The 11,863-nt window shown below is 51.9% G+C and overlaps 2 protein-coding genes across 2 annotated transcripts in view; both read right to left on the bottom strand.

Moving 5' to 3' along the window:
- Nucleotides 1–4,628: 4,628 nt before the first annotated feature.
- Nucleotides 4,629–8,447, bottom strand: Selenov (selenoprotein V). The gene is made up of 6 exons (XM_004636888.2): nt 7,564–8,447; nt 6,984–7,008; nt 6,812–6,865; nt 6,656–6,730; nt 6,451–6,548; nt 4,629–4,710 (listed from the first exon to the last, which is right to left on the bottom strand). Exons 1-5 carry the CDS (start codon nt 8,397–8,399, stop codon nt 6,471–6,473), a joined length of 1,068 nt encoding a protein of 355 aa, XP_004636945.2. The 5' UTR covers nt 8,400–8,447; the 3' UTR covers nt 4,629–4,710; nt 6,451–6,470.
- Nucleotides 8,448–9,988: 1,541 nt separating this feature from the next.
- Nucleotides 9,989–11,863, bottom strand: part of Dll3 (delta like canonical Notch ligand 3) — a 9,671-nt gene continuing 7,796 nt past the window's right edge. The window contains exons 7-9 of the mRNA XM_023721474.1: nt 11,441–11,858; nt 11,133–11,217; nt 9,989–10,871 (exon numbers count right to left, since the gene is read on the bottom strand). Of these exons, the coding sequence (XP_023577242.1) occupies nt 10,866–10,871; nt 11,133–11,217; nt 11,441–11,858 (509 nt within the window). The 3' untranslated portion in view covers nt 9,989–10,865. The remainder of the gene's footprint in view (nt 10,872–11,132; nt 11,218–11,440; nt 11,859–11,863) is intronic.

The raw sequence follows: 11,863 nt of genomic DNA, 5'->3' as shown, positions 1-11,863 counted from the left end.
TATATATATATATATATATATCCCAATTGCTACTAGTCTTTCTTCAACTAGTTATTTAGCAATACATTTAATTCCAAAATATATACCTGTTTATATTCTTTTTGTTACTAAGTTCTAACTGGAGTATGTGGTGCCAGACAATGTGGTTCAAATGATACAGATTTGAAATTGATAGAAACTTGTTTGCTAGTATAACACACTGTCAATCTTTGTAAATAGTTTATCTGTGCAGAAAGTGTATGCTTCCATTGTTGGGTACAGCTAGATACATTTGCCCGTTATGCACGGCTACAATTTGTGTTCTTCAGCTGTTCTACATCTTGACTTCTCTTTGTTGTTGTTGTTGTTGTTGTTGTTGTTGCTGTTGTCGTTGTTGGAGCCAGGGTCTGGCTATGCAGTTCAGGCTGGCCTTGCACTCACTAGATAGCCCAAGCTACTGTCAAAAAAATTTTTTTTCTGTATTTTTAGGGAACAGTCTACAGGGTGTTCAGGGTTTCACTACTAGATCAGACTTGTAGTGATCCACCTGTTTACAGCCTCTCAAAATCTGGGATTAGAGTGGCTGGCCCAGATGGATAGAATAAGTGCTCGCCTGGCAAGCGCAAGGGCCTGAGTTCAATCCCCAGTTCCACCCAAAAAAAAAGCTGGGGGGCTGGGGAGATGGCTCAGTGGAATAAGTGCCTCCCTCGCAAGCACAAGGGCCTGAGTTCAATCCCCGGTTCCACAAGAAAAGAGAAAAGAAAAAAAGAAAGACTAAACCAAAAAAAAAGCTGGGATTACAGGTGCACACCACCATGCCCAGTCTCAATTGCTGTCTCAGTGCACCCTGGGGGCAGGGCCAGCATGGCAAGCCCAGGGACTGAACTCCCCAACCTGGCACCTGCTTGCAGGTGCTTTAATCTGTTGAGCTAATTGGCTGGCCTTACTGTCAAAATTATGAGGCTCTTCCTGCCTCAGCCTCCCAAATGCTAGGATTACCACCTTGCACCACCACACCTGGTTTAGAAGAGACACTGAACTCATCACACTGCCTCAGGAGGAGCAAACAGCTTGTGTAAGCAGAGATTGAAAGCCCCTGATGTGTGCACATCTGGGTGTGGTGATTTCTTTAGGTTGACTACACTGACTAGAAACAGAAGAGTAGAGACAGGCATTTCTTATATTGTTCCTATTTCATGAAAAGCTTACAATATAAAAAGATGTAGTTCTGGGTGTGATGGGGCACATCTGTAATCCAGCACTCAGGAGGCTGAGGCAAGAGCATCGCTTCAAGAAAGGTCAGCCTGGGCTACAAAATGAGCTCAAGGCAGTCTGAACTACATAGTGAGACCTTATCTTAAAAAAAAAAAAGGTTATAAAAAAGAGGCTGGAGGGCAGGCCAAAATAGCTCAGCCTTTTAAAGCACCTGCAAGCAGGCACAGGGGCTGGGGATTTGATCCCCAGGCCTGCCCCCGGGGCATGCTGAGATGGCAATTGAGACTGGGTGTGGTGGCATGTGCCTTTAATCCCAGCTTTTGTGTAATCTAGTAGTAAGGCCCTGAACACCCTGTAGACCCTTCCATAAAATAAAAAAAAATAGGGGCTGGTGAGATGGCTCAGTGGTCTAAAGCACCTGCTTAGAACAAGTTTAGCAAAGCCCAGGGACCATGGTTCAATCCCCCAGCACCACATGCCAGCCAGCCCCGCCCCCTGGTGGGCTGAGCTGGCCACACACACACACACACACACACACACACACATAAATAAATAAAATTTAAAGAAATAAAATAAAAAAAAATAAAGGCCAGGAAGATAGCTCAGTGGCATAAGCGCCTACCTAGCAAGCACAAGGTCCTGAGTTCAATACCCGGTACCAAAAAAAAATAAAGGAAGAACTGAATTATTGACCTTTAACTATTGTGTTCACTTTAAAATAACTAAAGTTTGGGCTAGGGACTGGCATGGTGTGCAACACTTGCACTGGGTTCCAACCCCAGGGCTGAGAAAAAAAAAGAAAGGGAAAGAAAAGGGGAGAGAAGAGGAAGAGGGAGGGAGAAGAGAAAGAGGGAAGGAAGAAGACACTATGGAGAAGGAAAAAGAAAGGGAAGAAAAACAAGGAAGAGACAGAGAAAGGGAATTATGGTCAAGGATTTGGCTCGGCGGCGCAGCATCTGCCTGGCAAGTGCAAGGTCCTGAGTTCGGTTCCCAGTACCCTCCCTTCCCAAACAAGGAATTAAAAAGAAAAGCATTATCCCAGCCTGGGGCAGGACACCAGGTGAGCCACTCTGTAGAAGCGTGGTCACTAGTGACGAAAGTTGGGACTTACTGATGCCACTGTTCTCCTGAGCTAATTTCTGTTCTTTTCCTCCTTTTGAGAAAAGCTTCCTCCTGCCAGACGTGCTGGTGCCCACCTGCAACCCCAGCACTCAGGAAGCTGAGACCACAGGATCACTAGGAGTTCAAGGCCAGTCTGGGCTACATAGTGAGTTCAAGGCCAGCTTAAATTATATAGTGAGGCCCTGTATCAAAAACTTAAATTTTGCTAGGGAGATAGTTCAGTGGCATAAGTGCCTGCCTGGCAAGCGCAAGGCTGTGAGTTCAATCCTCAATGAAAAAAATAAATAAATAAAAGAAAAGGAAAAAAAATTAAATATAAGGTTTCCATGGGGTTGGAGATAGAGTTCAGCAGCACAATGCCAGCCTGGCAAGTGCGAGGTCATGAGTTCAATTCTTGGTACCAAAAAAAGGTGGGGTGGGGGACTTCCTTTTGCCCCAGCACAAGGCCCAGGAGTGGGAGCCTTCCCTTCGGATGCCTATAGACCTGGCTTAAAAGGTGAAAAAGTAAATAAATAAATGACCTCACGACACACTACATTCCTGTGCCACATGAGGAGCAGGTCCCACGTCCCTTTTCTGAGCCTTTGAGCCTGTGTGTGGAAGGGTGTGCGTCTGCAGCACGTGCCTCATGGGCTCCGGGGCTCCAGAGGTGCTCACATCCAGACACGACTGTCTCCAGGGCCCAGGTGCTTCGTGAATGGAGTTGCCCGGTGTGTGGAGCTGTTTGTGTTGTTCTGTGCACACCAGTGTCTGACTCAGCTCTTGTGTCATCAAATCTGTGACCCCTGCAAGTGTGGATGTGAGAGAGGGGGTCCTGCACCCTGGGCACCGTGCCCCCCAAGTCTCCACCCCCTGTGGGTCTGCAGTCTGCACCCCCTCCCCTAAGTGTGTGCTGGGGCCACGCTGCCTGGCACTGGCAGAGAACACACAGCCAGGGGGCGGAATTTCCCTGCCAGAGAGTCCAATGCACACATGCTCTGGGGAAGTGCCAGCAGAGGCCCTCCATGCAACCTCCACTGTTGCTAAGGGGAGGCAGTGAGCCTTTGAAGGCGGGGCCTGGTGAGGGCAGTGAGGTCTTTGGGGCTGCCTGAGGAGGACACTGCAGCTCTGGTCTCTTCCTGTGTCTCCACTCCCCAGCCATCACGAAGTGAGCACTCCTACCACAATGCACTGCCTCTCCACAGACCCAAAGAAACAGGCCCCAGTGGTCACACACTGGAACCTCAGCACCTGAGCCAGACTAAACCTTTCTTCTTTTCATCACAGGTATTCATTATAGTGACAGAGAGCTGAGTAACACAAGTGCCAAGGAGACACCTGACCGAATGACGTGGTTGGTGCTGGAGGGAGAAGCTGGGAGAACGTGCTCTTTTATAAGCTCACAAAGGAGCAGGTGCTTGGGGAGCCCACGGTGCCTGAGCAAAGCAGGGGACCCATAAATGCCCAGTGAGGCACAAATGCCCCCCTCCAGGTCCCAGATCTGCTCCTCACACTGGGACTCCAAGACCTACCGGGGAGAAGTGAGCCTCCAGAGGGTGCTGTGGACTTTGGCCTGTAGAGGATTTAAGAATTGCCACAATCCCTGTTGCCATCACAGCCCCTAGAAATGCCAATAAGGTGGGATTTTTCCAAACACATCTTGAACCAGGACCTGAGAAAGGAAGACTCCACCAAAGGAACAAGCTGGCCTTGACAGCAGGAGGGGCTGAGGCTAGACTCGCAGGAGCAAGGGGGCTAGCCTTGAACCCCAAGCTGGTAGTGGGCTCCCCATCACTGCGAGGAGGTTCCTGAGACACAGTGATGAGATTCCTCGGCCTACAGGGAGGACTGCTTTAAGTTCATGGCTTCAGAGCTTTTAGGCCATGGCCAGATGGCCCTGCTGCTTTGGGTCTGTGGTGTCACTGTACCTCATGGAGGGAGCATGTGGCAGAGGACATCAGCTCATCCTGTGGTGGCAGGGAAGCAAAGAGAGGGGAAGGGCTGGGGTCCCACTGTCCACACCAAGGGCACCCCAGTGGCTTGACTTCCTTCACTAGGCCTTACCTGGTAAAAGTGCCACCACCTCCAAGGAGCACCAGCATCTGGGGACACCAATCCTGCAGCACAGGAGCCTCTGGGGGACATCCTCCAACCTCCCCCTCCCTTTCTCCTACCCTGCACCCCTCACCAGAAGGTGGGAGGTGCTGGGGTGCCTGCGGCAGGTGACCTTGGCAGGCCTCAGTCATACGTGCAGCGGCAGCACATGCAGTCAGCTCACACCCGGGGAGGCAGGAGGCTGTGTATTTCCTTGTCAGCACCCCAGCTCCACCCAGCCCAGCCACCATCAGAGAAGGACCAGGGTCAGCAACATTTCAGCCCTTCTCCTCATCCTGCTGTGGCTCCTGGCAGGCTCTCCTGGGAGAAAAGGGAACCAATTAAAATGATGGCATCAAAATAACAGTGTTCACAGAGAATGTACTGAGGGTGAGGCACTGTTTCCCTGCTCTCTATGGGATACAACAGCCACTGTGGTCTTCACTGTTACAAACGCACCAGTGCCTGGAATACTTTTCCCCCAATATCCACAAGGTTCAGTCTCTCACTGTTTCCAAGTGTTCAACTATCATTTTTTTTTTAATGTATTGAGTACAAGGTCTACAGGGTCTCCCTACACAGTTTTCAGCCTCCCAGGTGCTGGCATTACAGGCACGCCACCACGCCCAGTCTCAGTGCACCCTGGGGACAGGGCCAGCACAGCACACAGGGACAGAACCCCAGTCCTTGCGCCTGCCTAAGCAAGTGCTTTAGTCCGCTGAGCTATCTGGCCAGCCCTCAGTGATCATCTTTCTTTTTTCCAGAATGGGGGATTGAACTCAGGCCCTTGTGCTTGCCAGGGAAGCGCTTATTCTACTGAGCCATCTCCCCGGCCCCCTCAGCTATCATCTTTTTTTATAACTTTTATTATTTTTTTTTGTTTGTGTGTGTGTGTGTGTGTGTGTGTGTGTGTGTGTGGCCAGCTCAGCCCACCAGGGGGCAGGGCTGGCTGGCATGTGGTGCTGGGGGATTAAACCTAGGTCCCTGTGCTTTGCTAAACTTGTTCTAAGTAGGTGCTTTAGACCACTGAGCCATCTCACCAGCCCCTCATACATTCTTTTCTACTAAGTGACTGCTCGGAATGTGCTCAGGGCAGGTTTGGCTGGCTGGAGTTGTGGGAATGGAACCACAGCAACCTAAGCCTGACAGCTTTGTTGAAGCAGCCACTGAAAGAACTGAGCTAAGGGGCAGGCCCCCCAAGAACTGAATTTTGAATGTGCTTCATTTTATTTTATTTTTTATTTTACTTTTGGTACTGGGAATCAAACTCAGGACCTTGTCCTTGCCAGGCAGACACTTGTGTCACTGAGCTATATCCCCGCCCTTGTACTTCATTTTAATTCATATAATGTGAAATTTACAAGCTACTGCTTCACAACTAAAAGCCAAAAATACGCTTTCAAAGCTTTTTTGAGTCCAGGCATGGTGATGCTGAGACCAGCCTTGATGGTGCACACCTATAATCCCAGCACTCATGAGGCTGAAGCAGGAGGATCACTTTGAGTTCAATGCCAGCCTGGGCTACCTAGTGAGTTCAAGAATAGCCTGAACTGCATAGCAAGACCCTGTCTCTAAAAAACAAAACAAAACAAACAAACAAAAAGCAAAGCTCTTTTGAGAAACCCTGAGGTCTAATATGAGCCATGTACTCTTTACTATCTAGTCAGAGTCCTGTAACGGAACTGTCTCAGCAATCCCACTTTATTTTTTTTTAATTTATTTATTTTTTATTTATTTGGGGGGGCCAGCTCAGCCCACCAGGGGGCGGGGCTGGCTGGCATGTGGTGCTGGGGGATTGAACCGCGGTGGTCCCTGTGCTTTGCTAAGCTTGTTCTAAGTAGGTGCTTTAGACCACTGAGCCATCTCACCAGCCCCAGCAAGCCCACTTAACACCAGAGAAAACTGAGGCTCAGAAGAGGGTGTGGGCGACTTGTCAGGATTCAAGCAGTGAGAACTGGCTGGGACCGGGAAGGATCCAGACCGTGGCTTGCCTGCCCTTGGCCTCAAGCCCAGCTGCCCACCTTCCTCCCGCCCCTGCCGCACGTACAGGGCCTCACTCACCTCAGCCCCACCACCGCCTGCTACCTTCTTTTGATCTCCTCCTTGATAGCATCCACAATCGCCTGCAGCCTGCCCTCATCCACAAAGCCATCGCCTTGCTGGACACAGAAAGACCCAGCCATGTCGCCCCCACTGGGGCCCAGCCTCCACCCCCCCGCCCCCACCCCCGCCCCCGTGGGGCTCAGCCCAGCTCACGGTCAGTCACCTTCTTGGAATGCACCAGTTTCCCCTCCACGAACACTTCAAACTCGCCCGTAGCCTGGGCTGCTCTTTCCTCCTCCTGAGGCGGGAATACTGTGGCTGGAGAGGGCTGAGCGCACCCAAGCAAGCCCTCCCCAGGCCCCAGACCACCACCACTTACAAAGTACAGGAGGTTTGGAAACTGCTGCTCCAGACTCTTTTTCAGTAGAATGTACTGAGGACAAGAGGTGGGGTCACGGAATCACAGAGGTTCATAGGAGGGACATAGGGACTTTTCTCAGTCTTCACGCCCCACAGGAACTCCCCTCCGAACAGAAAGCAAAACTACTTACCCGAAGGTTATAGCTTCAGAGACCACTGAAGGCCAAGGGCAGAGGTAGGCGAGAGAAAAGGAAAGGCCCCCCCATCAGTATTTCCCCGAGCCCAGAGGGCCCAGGAAGGCCCAGTTAGATCACATCCCTCCCCTGCTCAGAAGGTTCCAGTAGAACCAAGGAGGGAGGCTCCCCATTCCCATGGGATCCACCCCCTCTCCCCTGTGCCCCAGCCACAGAGGCCCTCCAGCACCCCAAGAGGCCCTGCTCAGGGCCCTCGCACCAACAGTTTTTTCAGATCCCTAAAGGCAGGACATTCACAAATGAATGAAGAAGTAAGAATGAAGAACGAAGCTCGGGGCCCAGATGGATGAATTAATGAAGCTTGGAACCGTCATGTGAATGAATGAATGAATGAATGAATGAATGAATGAACGGATGGATGGATTTGAACCCCAGAGCTCTCCTGCCCCAAAGTGAATTGGTGAAGCTGTTTCCCACCCAAAAATAGGGAGACTCCTTCCCGACTCCTCCCTTCGCCCTACGCCCACCTCAACCTCCACATCGGGAGAAGCGGGTGTCAGAGGGCACAGCCCCTCACCAGTATGTCACTCGAATCAAGATTCTATTGTCCGCCAAGTTCTCGCTGGTGGAGGCAAGTGCAGCGGTAGAAACGGGAAGAAATGGCATGATGGGCACGGGCGAGGGGTCACCCGTCAGTTTGGAGGCCGGTGGATCTGCCCTCAGGATGAGCCCCAGGGGGAGCCCCTGGTTGACAGCGGCCGGCAGGGTGAGGGGGAGAAGGGGCTCCGGGTCCGGCCTGGCCACGGTACCGACCACCAGGCTCTCCTGCTGTGGGCTTCGCGCAGGATCCTTCTCAGGAGTCAAGGCTGGCCCAGGAGCAGGTTCTGAGAGTGAACCCAAAGGTGGCACCAGGTTCGGAAAGGACTCCACAGTGGAGACAGCGGTTGTGACCGAGGCTGGGGCTGGAGCTGAGGCTGTGGCTGCGGCTGGTGCAGGGAACTGGACTGGAGTCTGGGCTGGAGTCGTGATCCGAACCGGGGTCGAAGTTCGCACCGGAGTTGGAGTCCGGACCGAGGTCGGGGTCCGGACTGGCGTCGGGTTCCGGACAGGTGTCGGGGTCCGGACGGGTGTCGGGGTCCGGACGGGTGTCGGGGTCCAGACAGGGGTCGGGGTCCTGACAGGCGTCGGGGCACGAACAGGAGTCAAAGGTCTCACTGGGGTAGGGGTCCGGGTGGGAGTCGAGGCCTGAACAAGGGTCGCAGTTTGCACTGGAGCCGGGTCCCGGGCGCGGGTCGAGGCCCGGACTGGAGTCAAAGTCCGGACCAGAGTTGGGCTCCGAGATGGGACAGAAGCCCGGACCGGGGTGGAGGACCCGGCGGGGGAGGGGACTGGGGCCCTCTCCTGGTGGTTCATGAGGATCAGGTGGGACCCAGTAACCCGCGTTGGGCGCCCCGCCGCGTCCGGCCTCTTGAGACCCCAGAGTTCTAAATCTCGACGTGACCACAGGGGGGCACTGTGACACCACGTTCCCCTAGGCGGAGGTTCCACAGATCGCCCTGGGGCTTCACCCAGCTGCAATAGAACATCGTGTGCTCAGCTTGTTTATCAATGCCTACTGTGTGCACCGTCTTGTCCTGCGTTATTCTGGAGACAGAAAAGTGACTAGACCCTGTCCTCACTAGGTTGTCCATGGGAATGACACTAAACCCATCACACTGAGCTACATTCTCAACCCATTTATTTACAAATTTTCTTTTTTTTTTCCCTGAGACAGGGTTTCACTATGCAGTTCAGGCTGTCCTTGAACTCACTATATAGCCCAGGCTGGCCTCGAACTCACAGCAATCCTCCCGTTTCAGCCTCCTGAGTGCTGGGATTACAGGCATATGCCACCACACCCAGTTTAATTGCTATGGTTTTAATGGATCCCCCAAAACATATCGGAAACTTAATCCTCGATGTAAACTGCTATGATTTAGATATGTGGCCCCAAGTGTCCACAGGTCCAGGTGTGGTCCCCAGGGTAGCATTAGAGAGAGGTACTGTGACCCTTTAAGGGTCAGCTGATTGAAAGGTCCTAAGGTCAGCAAGGGTGCCCTCAAAAGGAACTGTGGAACCCCAGTCTCCAGTCCTTCAGCTTCCTTGTCTGTTCTCCTGCCATGATGTGCTGTCCTTACTCACAGGCCTAGAGAGGTTACCCCATCTTGGACTTCAATTTCCAGAACTGTGAGCCAAAATACACCTCTTTCCTAGGTAGCCATTGTTGGGTGTTTTGTTACAGACATGAGACACCACACCTACACCTGTTAACACTTTTTTTTTTTTAAGACAGGGTTTCACTATGCATTTGAAACTGGCCTTGAATGCACTATGTAGCCCAGGTTGGCCTTGAACTTGAAATGATCCTCCTGCCTCAGCCACCCAAGTGCTGGGATCACAGGCTTGCACCATAGTTACACAATGACCTTTACGGCAGCTTGGTATTTTTGTTTTCATATATATTCAAATTACTATCTGAGGCCACTCGCCTAGAGCCTGAAGAACTTTCTCACCATTTCTTGCAAGACAGGTCTAGCTTTCCAGTCTAGCATGGTACTCATTTCTGGTCAGCCCTGATTTGAAGGAACCTCCCTCCTCCACATATTCCACGTGATTTTGGCAGAGCAACCTTACTTCCTTCACACAGCAGGCAGATGACGTAACCCTCGGCCAATGACAGCCTGACTGTGAGGGCAACTGGGAGGCAAAACCAGCCATCTGCAGAGACACTGAGATGATGATTTTTTCATTTTTTAATTATAGCGGGAGAGGAGGACCTGGGATTGATCCCAGGGCCTTCGCACTGACCTACATTAGCCCATTTTTATTTATTGATTCATTCATCCAACTTATTCTTCTGTTGAGACAAGTTCTTATTGTTGTCCAGCCTAGCCTCAAATTAGCCATCTTCCAGTCTGTCTCCCAGAGTGTTGAGATTACAGGCATGTACCACCACACCTGGCTATGCTTTTTCATTTTTATTTTTATACACTGTTAATTTGAATTGGCCTAAAGGGTCCTCCCCACATAGTGAACTACGAGCCAACTGGTTGGGTAGAAACTTATAACAAGTGGCTGAGTCTCACCCAATCACATGGGGCCAACTGTTGGAATAAAACAGACACCAGCTTTAACCAACTGGCTGGCTCTCTGCCACATCCCGTTTCTGTATATCACTGCCTTTTCTCTGACTGTAAATCCAACAGGCCTGTGTGGCGGAAGGGAACTTTCTGAACCACTTTTAATACTGACTGCTTCCTGGTTCCACCTATTTAACAAAGCTACTTAAGACCTGCAAAACTAAATTTGTTGTAATTCTGTCTTTTTACAAAACTCTTCTTTTTCCCCAGACAGGGTTGGTAGTGTATGTACTCCCCTGGCTGGCATCTAATTCATCAGGTCTCCAGGATGGCCACAAGTGCTTGGGGAATTCTCCTACCTCAGCCTCAGACCCCAGAGTGCTAGGATTACAGGTGTGTGCCACCACACTTGGCTCTAAACTCTACTTAAACCAATCTGAATGGTTTCTGACACCTGCAATATAAAGAACCCCACCTATTATCCTTCTCAGAACAAATCTCTTCCCCTCAGTCCTAATACCAAAATACAAAGCACTTAGCCTGAAGTATCTGGTCAAAATAAGAGCCTTTACAAAGATATTTCTGGTGAGACAGGAAGAGAAAAACCAGGATATAAACCATTATGTACAACTTCCACCAATGAAGTTCTCCCTGCCACTCCTTCAGCGAGCACAGCGGAGTGTCTGGAGCAGAGATCGGGCACCACTGAACCACAGAGACATCCAGGTCTGTCTCCAGGCACTGACAGAGAAGGGACAGGTCAGGCCTAGAAAATGAAACGAGTAAATGAAAACAAGAAAATGAGCAGGAAACACTAGGAAAGGCTGTTTGGTTCCCTTGTGTCTCCTCAGAAGTTCCCACTGTGACCTCTTGAGCCCAAAGGACAGCAAGAGGAATGCAAAAGTGGACACAGAGACCCTGCTGAGACCCCTCCTTGCTTCACCAACAGATGGACAGCTACAGAAAAGTGAGGGCTGCCTCGGCCCAGTGTGTCTCGTGTGCACAGACGCCCTGGGAGTGTAGCTACCTCCTGAGCATAGATTGAAGAAGCAGATATGATGTAAATAGATCGAGAGTCTCCATCTTCCGGGCGACTCCAATCTACGGTGGAGCTGTGGAAGAAAGAAGGAAGGATCAAGACCTTGTATTCTCAGATATGGCTTTCTCCCCCACCCATCAAGAAAGGAGAACCCACAGGCAGTAAGAAAATTCTGGAACCACGCAACCCGAAGAGGGGTACAGCATGGGGCACAATTTGGGCCAATCAAGAAGATGCATCGACAAATTCATTATATAGCTGGGTGCAAGCAGCCACGAGCGACCAGGCACTCTCACCTCGGGCCATCGCCACAACCCTCCTGCGTCCTCAAGTTGTTGAGTGCATCAGGGAGCGCGTGGAGCGAAGGCTCCGGGGTCCCTGCCAGCAAGCGGGAGCCAGTATCCGGGCTAGGGCCTCGGCGGCGGCGCAGGTGGACCAGCAAGAGCGCGGCGCCGGCCAAGCCCGCGGCCACCAGCAGCCCCAAGGCAGGGAGCAGAAGCAAGCGCTGAGGATCCGCCCGCCTGAGCCCAGGCCAGCGCGCGGGCAGCACGCCCGCGCCGTCGGGGTGAACCGGGAACTCGCAGCGCACGCCCATATAGCCGGGCGCGCAGGCGCAGACGAGGCCCGAGAAGTGGGCGTAGCAGCGGCCGCCGTGAGCGCAGGGGCGCCCGGCGCAGGGGTCCGCCCGCTCCCGGCAGTCGCGGCCGCCGAAGCCCAGC

The sequence above is a fragment of the Octodon degus genome, unplaced genomic scaffold, assembly GCF_000260255.1.
Source record: "Octodon degus isolate 3935 unplaced genomic scaffold, OctDeg1.0 scaffold00083, whole genome shotgun sequence".
Lineage (NCBI taxonomy): Eukaryota > Metazoa > Chordata > Mammalia > Rodentia > Octodontidae > Octodon > Octodon degus.
Note: the sequence above shows the minus strand (reverse complement) of the source record. Positions and strands in the feature narration are given on the sequence as shown.